At 46.5% G+C, this 6,821-nt stretch overlaps 1 protein-coding gene across 1 annotated transcript in view; it reads right to left on the bottom strand.

Moving 5' to 3' along the window:
• trpm7 (transient receptor potential cation channel, subfamily M, member 7) overlaps window positions 1–6,821 on the bottom strand; it is a 62,872-nt gene that overhangs the window by 15,186 nt on the left and 40,865 nt on the right. The window contains exons 24-27 of the mRNA XM_037690791.1: window positions 4,310–4,488; window positions 4,078–4,210; window positions 2,712–3,949; window positions 2,261–2,349 (exon numbers count right to left, since the gene is read on the bottom strand). Coding sequence (XP_037546719.1) covers window positions 2,261–2,349; window positions 2,712–3,949; window positions 4,078–4,210; window positions 4,310–4,488 — 1,639 coding nt within the window. The remainder of the gene's footprint in view (window positions 1–2,260; window positions 2,350–2,711; window positions 3,950–4,077; window positions 4,211–4,309; window positions 4,489–6,821) is intronic.

Genomic DNA, 6,821 nt, shown 5'->3' with positions numbered 1-6,821 from the left:
CCTAGACCTGGGTACGGTCTCAAATCCTAGACCTGGGTACGGTCTCAGATCCTAGACCTGGGTACAGTCTTAGATGCTGAGCTTTTGGCTGCTCCAATCAACCCACATGAAGATGAGGAATCAGTTCATGTTTGCGACCAGCAAGAGTACCAACATTATGCAGAACATGCTCCTGTTTCTGAAAGTCAGGTTGATCCTGAACTGCAGAGATTAATAAACAGAAAAGATTATGTTGAAAAATCAGTTAAATGAAAAAAACAAAAAAAACAAAACTGAGGATAATGGCTATAAAGTCAGATGCTACACTGGTATTCCATCATTCCTTATGAGTGTATTTGATCTGGTGAAGTCATTCATACCAAAGTCTAAAGTAAATAATAATTCAGGTCAACATGAATTCTTTGTGATGACCCTAATGCATCTTAAGCTAAAACTTCCTGTGCAAGATTTAGCTTTTCGATTCCAAACTTCTACCTGAATGGTCTCAAGGACATTTTTGATTGTCATACATGTTTTATACACACAACTAAAGAAATTGCTGTATTGACCCAAGCGGGATGAATTGAGGAAAACCATGCCTCTGGAATTTCAAAAACCTTTTGGACAAAGAACAGCTGTTATAATTGACTGCCTTGAAGTGTTTATTCAGAGGCCTAAGAACTTGTTGGCATGTGCACAGACATGGTCAAACTATAAGCACACAGTAGAGTTCTTAATAGGTTTAGTGTCTTTTCAGTCCAAAGCATTGGGGGGTGGGGGGTGGGGGCACAGCAAGTGACAAGTACTTCCAGGTGACCTCATACTAGAAGATCGTGGTTTCAACATAGAGGACAGTGTGGAAACCTACTGTGCAGAGGTAAACATTCAGAGTTTCACCAAAGGTAAAGCACATCTATCTGCAGTCGGCGTGGAAACCACAAGGAAGTTTGCACATGTCAAACGGGTCATTGGACTTGTGAGAAACAAATATACTAAGCTTCAAGCATGTCTATCAGTAGACTCCTACTGGTAATCAAAAATGATGACAGCTTGCCAGTGGTTGACACAATTGTGACTGCCGCATGTGCACTTAGCAACTCATGTGACTCTGTAGTCTCACTAACTTGAGCATAAAGAAGGAATTGACACTATTAAGTAATCAACAAAGTCCATGCTCAATAATCCAGGTATACAATCCAACAATTTTCAGTTTAGCACCAACATAACTGGTTTGTTCCACTTTGGAATAAGCTGTTGGGGGAAGAATCAGTTTTGTGTTGCGTGTTTCCTTGACTGATGAAGCCTTCTGGATGGAAGGTGAAATATTTCAGCACACAAAAAAGAAACTGTCCAGATGACCTGACTAAAAATTGTTGGATTACTGAGTAATGTTTGCATTATTGCAAAATATTATGGAATAAGAACATGAATGAATAGAAGCCACATCTCTGGAAGACCAGAGTACCAAAGTTGTCCACACGGTAACATGTGCTGTGCTGCATGAGATAAATATGTTTGTTACAATGCGTTTATTCTGTACCCCAATATCTGATAACCAACAAGTCCTCAACAGTTGCAGCTCAGCAAAATACTACCATAGTTTAACTACTGGAGTCAATAGTCTGTGATAATTAAGACAACGTCAGTGTTTCCCTTACCATTATGCGCCCTGTCTACCAAACTGAACTGCACAACCCCCAGCCAATCGATATTTGTCACGACACCTGTCCCAATGAAGCACCAAGCTAGCAGCACGCTAGCTAAAAAACTAGAGGCAGTTCTTACACTGCCTCTTCTCTCACGCTGAACCCCCTCCACCCCATACGAACAGTGCGCAGCTCAGACGTGTCTGAGCGCCCTTGCCATGGAAAGTAATCTAAAGGAAACACTGAACGTTCTCGCACAAGGTTTACGAGAGCAGTGAAAATAAGCAGGGGAAGATTCTCAGTCATCTAGGACATAATAAAACCAGAAATAAAGGTTAAAAACAAACAACTGGACTTTTCTGTTCTGTGGCTGAAGAGGTTTCACTTCCCATCCAGGAGGCTTCATCAAGTGAAAAAATGTCTGGAGTGTGTGGAGCCCCAAGCTTTACAGAACTGCATGAGAGGCCTCGTTGTGTACTTGAGTCACCCGACTCCATTGTGAGGGGCGAGTTGTTTTAGTCTAATCTGAGTGAGTACATGAAGAGCAGTGAAACCAAATATGACAGCAACAAACTAAACAGAACATCTCTCTGAATGTCAGCGTGGTTCGCCGTAGAAATTAAACACACCCTCACCTGAGACCTGGCCTGTGGGGTCGGGCTGTGCTGTCTGCTGGAGGTCTCTTTGGGCATAGAGTGCTGAACATCCAAAGTGTCTTTGTGTCCTGGATCAAAATGTACATTTACAGTCACAATTAGAAAGTCTAAGGCTGCGATGCAATCAGAGCCAGACAAACTGCTCGGTAAGTGCTGCCTGATTCAACACCAACTCCAAAATCAGATTCTTGTTGAAAAACTCCTCCCTGTGTTAACCTCCACCTGACAAGCCACATTACCACTAAATATTCATTATTCAGCTCAGGAAAACATGAGCTTCAGTCACATTACGTGAATTCTTGCCACCCCCAGAAGCAGAGAAAGGAAAGAAGGCACCAGATAAATGTCAAGAGTTTTGATCTTGAGATGAAGAGGCTCCCAGCACCCAGCAGATGCAGCCCTTAATCTCAGCTCAGACTAAAGCTCAAACCTCTCGTCTTTGCTTGTCTTGCCATCATCTTCTTGCCATGTATGTCTTTCGACCCAGTTTGACCGTCACATGGAGACGCTGCTGGTTCTGAAACACCACCGCTCTTTCGCCTGGGGCGTCTTCTGGTCACCACAGCAGGGTCTTGTGAGCAGCCTGGTTCTAGGGGTGGTGAAGCCTCTGGATCTGAGAGAATTTCTGTGTGTGTGGTTCTTCTAACAGCACCACACTGACCTTCTTCTTCATCAATGAATGCTTCATTCACGTATCCCCACATCGCAGCCTTCTCCCCCTCCCCACTTCTTAACCCCTGTGTATTCTCTGGCTTCGCAGCATAAGCAGGCATGCAGGCAGGCTGAGCAGAACTTGATTTCTCAGAGATAACAATAACTGTAGGATACACACAAGCACACTTCTCCTCTGTTTTCTCTACAGTACACTGAGCTTCATTCTCATACTCACCTACAAACGCCCCAAACGCTACAGGAATGTGCCCTGGCTTGGGGGGTGGCTGGTAAAGTCCAGCCAGAGCAAGTTCGGGGTGGCTGGAGCCACTAGGCTGGGTTGGGGTGCTGCTGATTTGGAACTGAGCACCAGAGGAGGGCACATTGGGCAGACTGGATGGTGAGTCAGAAAGGTGCAGCTCTTGCGGACGGGTTAGTTTGCTCTGGGAGAGCTGGTGGCCTCGGTGACAGAGCTCTGGAGACGCACCCAAAACAGCACTTTGGACAAAGGCACTGCTCGAGGAACCAGCCTCTGCAGCCAGGTGTCCAAGCCCAAATAAGCTCTTCTTCTCTGGACTCAATGATGGGCTCAAAGTGGGCTCCAGCCCCAGTTCAGTTCCTGGGCTGGGCCCGAATCTCCGGCGGCTTTCCAGCCCAGCTCCTCCTTCAGCTCCAGTCCCAAAAAGAGAATCTGCAATGTTGGATTCTGTTTGGGGAAAAGAGGACCCAAAGTAGGCTCCCACACTGCGTTTGCCTATGATGGACGTTTTGGAGTCTGTTGGCACAGGAACAATGCTCGGGACCACGTTCTTGGACAGACTGAGCTCCCGGGTGATCTGAGTGTGGACCTTGCTGGCCTCGGATGCCCTCTGAGCAGCTAGCGTCTTCAGGGTGTCCACAGTCAGAGCTGAGAGGTCTTGAAGGTGACCAATCTGCGAGTCCAACGTGTGCAAGGATCGCTTTATGAAGTTCACCTTGTTCCCGACCTCCTTCAGCTGCAGACACATCGTCTCTACCCTGGAAACAGAAAGGTAGGAACAAGTCTGGTGTCATCTCTCCATACCTGCCTGTACACAGGTGTACAACACTTCACTTCTAAAATTTAATTCAAGTGTAAGTATGTTTTTAATAAACATCACAACAACCTTTCTGAGGTAAGACGTATTCGCTCCTCACTTCCAGAATGAAGACGATCGTCCTTTTCATGAAAGTATGTCTCCACGCACTGCTCCTCGAAGTCGTGAAGCTTCTTTTGGTCTTCCTCAGTGAGAAACAGCTCTGAAAATAAAGCAGAACGTTACCAGTGGAGATGTTCGTGAGGCAAAATCTCAGGCATTTTTTGTACAAACAAAGAAAATAAAAACATTTTTCAGTTACTTGGTCCATAGGTGCTCTCCTTCTTCCTCTTTCTACACATACAGAAGAGGGAGTAAACGTGGCACAGCAGGATGAAGGGAGGTGGGAGGACAGGCTTCTCATGATAAGCCATAACGAAGTGGTAGCGCTGGTACTTCCACACCAGATTAGAGATGGACTTTACTTGCATATACACATTGCTGGGAAACAGAAAAATAAAAATGTCTCTTGGATATTCAAGAACGTTGGTTACGTACAGTAACCCCAGATACTATGAGTATAGGCGGAGCCCTTTAAGGCTGTCGCTGGTGGGTTTTATCCCGTCACGCGAAGCGTAGCACTGAAAACTTTAGTCCACGCCCACCTGTTGTGTGGGCCTCACCCGGTCCGTATAAATTACGTTGAGAGAGCAGGTAATCGGCTCCCAAATTGCTTTTTCTTCAGCCATTTAGGAGCCAGTGAGGCCCAGCGCTTAAAGGGCTACGCCTATACTCATAGAATCTGGGGTTACAGTACGTAACCAACGTTCTATTTCGTATAGGCTTCGCCCTTTAAGGCCATCGCTGGTGGGTTAAAGGCAAACCAGGATGTAGTCTATGCCTCACTGGGTCCGTTCAGACACAATATGAAGCGCCTGCTTGCACCAAAAAACATTTCATCACTCAGCCTTCTATAATTACGCGTTCCATGCACAGGTGCGCCCCGGAGAGAAAAGGGTTTCCGGTGGTGGAAAAAGGAGGAAGGCTGAAAGCAGTCCTGCTGCCGAGAATGGGAAAGAGCAGGAGGTTACGATTGTAACAGTGTAGCAGTGAATAGAGCAGATCAACAGTTCTTCAATATGAGTGGATTAATAGTAATGAACTGATTAGTAATCAAATGAACTGATTGGTAACAGTAGTCATGAACTGATTGGTAACAAAAGAACAAAAACAGCAGTCACAGAACTTGTGACTGATAATAAATATCTCACACTGTAATTGCATGCAGTCAGGTGTGAGTTTAAACAGAAATTCCATGAAAACATTAAGATTTATTCTGTTACGGCGCCAAGGACAGAATGTGCCATGGAACCAGAAACATCACGCAAATAAAAGCAGATAAATGAGCAAGGCGACGACCATGCAGCCGCCGTGCAAATATCCTGCACTGTCGTACCATTATGCAAAGCTGTCCAAGATGCAATTCCTCTGGTCGAATGCGCCCTGAGGTTCTCTGCGATGAACGGTGGAAGCGATTTTAAAAAACATTTTGTGTGTAAAAAAATAATAGTGATTTTTAAATCGCTTCAGCAGTTTTTTAAAAACATTTTTTGTATAAAAACAAAATATTATTTTATTTAAAAATCGCTTCCACCGTCCGTCCCAGACTGTCCAGTCCGCCTGACTGCCGGGTGGGATCGGGATTCAGCCTTCATGATTACGCGCCGCCGGGGTCTCGCAACGGCCATCTGCGAGTCCCCATCTCCAGCTTCGCAGTGACCAGCAGAGCTCTGAGCACACAAGGCTGGTATCCGGAACCCGAGCCTCCGAGTCGGCACATCGAAGGATATTCCGCGGTGACCAGCGGAACTCGGAGCCGGGGAGATGACGCCCTGCCCGGCCTGGCGCTCCAAGGCTCCGGGGGGAGGATTGGGGTAGACCAGCAGAGCTCCATCCAGCTTGCTCTGAATTATGTTGTCGGCCACCAAGCACAAAAAACGCCAGCACATCAGCATTAGACCAAGATGTTGTCAGTATTGTTTTTAAAATAAGTCCAGCCGCTGCTCCAGTCCGAGAAATTGCAAATGGCGGATCATTGTTTTGAAAAGTTTCTGAAGGATCCAGTGACTCCGCCCCCGACCAATCAGTGACCGACAGTGTTCTGACGTCACGTTTTAGTACCTCTTCGTTCGGGTTAGAACCACAGAGCCAAGGGTACTGAAAATACTAACAGGTGCTAAGTACCTGTACTAATGGAAAAGCCTCAGAACCGGGCTAAGTAGGGTCCAGTCGGCCCGTACCGGTACTAATGGAAAAGGGGCATTTGTGTGGTTTCTCGAGCTGCAGTGACATTTAAAAACTTGTTTTGAGGTCATTGACTTGTTTTGTGTGGAGGATGTGTGAGATCACTCGATCTGACAGTCAGGCTGGAATCAGAAGACACTTTATTCTCTGAATGATGTTTTCGTTTTATTTTAAAACTCATGTCATCATTGCACACACACACATCCTCCACAAGGAGTCAATTCTTATATCTTCTTCCGCGTGAGCCCCGCGGCTGGTTGTTCCAGGGAGGCACCAATTGGCGGTCTCTGGGGAAACGCTGAGCCGCTGGTTGCCGTGACGAGAAGGACTGTTCTCTGGCGGGAGGACGCTGCTGCAGCTGTGGAGCGTCTCTGCTGCTGCCTCAGGCCACAACGATCTCTCCAGCGGGCAGGGGGGCGAGAGGAGGAGTGTGGTTTCATCAGGTGGCGCACAGTCTCCGACACCTCCTCCGACTTCTTCGATTTTTCAAGCATGGCTTTGAAATTGGCCCCGAACAGCGCGTCCGTCGT

This window comes from Nematolebias whitei, chromosome 2 (genome assembly GCF_014905685.2).
Source record: "Nematolebias whitei isolate Nwh7 chromosome 2, NemWhi1, whole genome shotgun sequence".
Lineage (NCBI taxonomy): Eukaryota > Metazoa > Chordata > Actinopteri > Cyprinodontiformes > Rivulidae > Nematolebias > Nematolebias whitei.
This window is presented reverse-complemented; position numbering and strand designations above follow the sequence as displayed.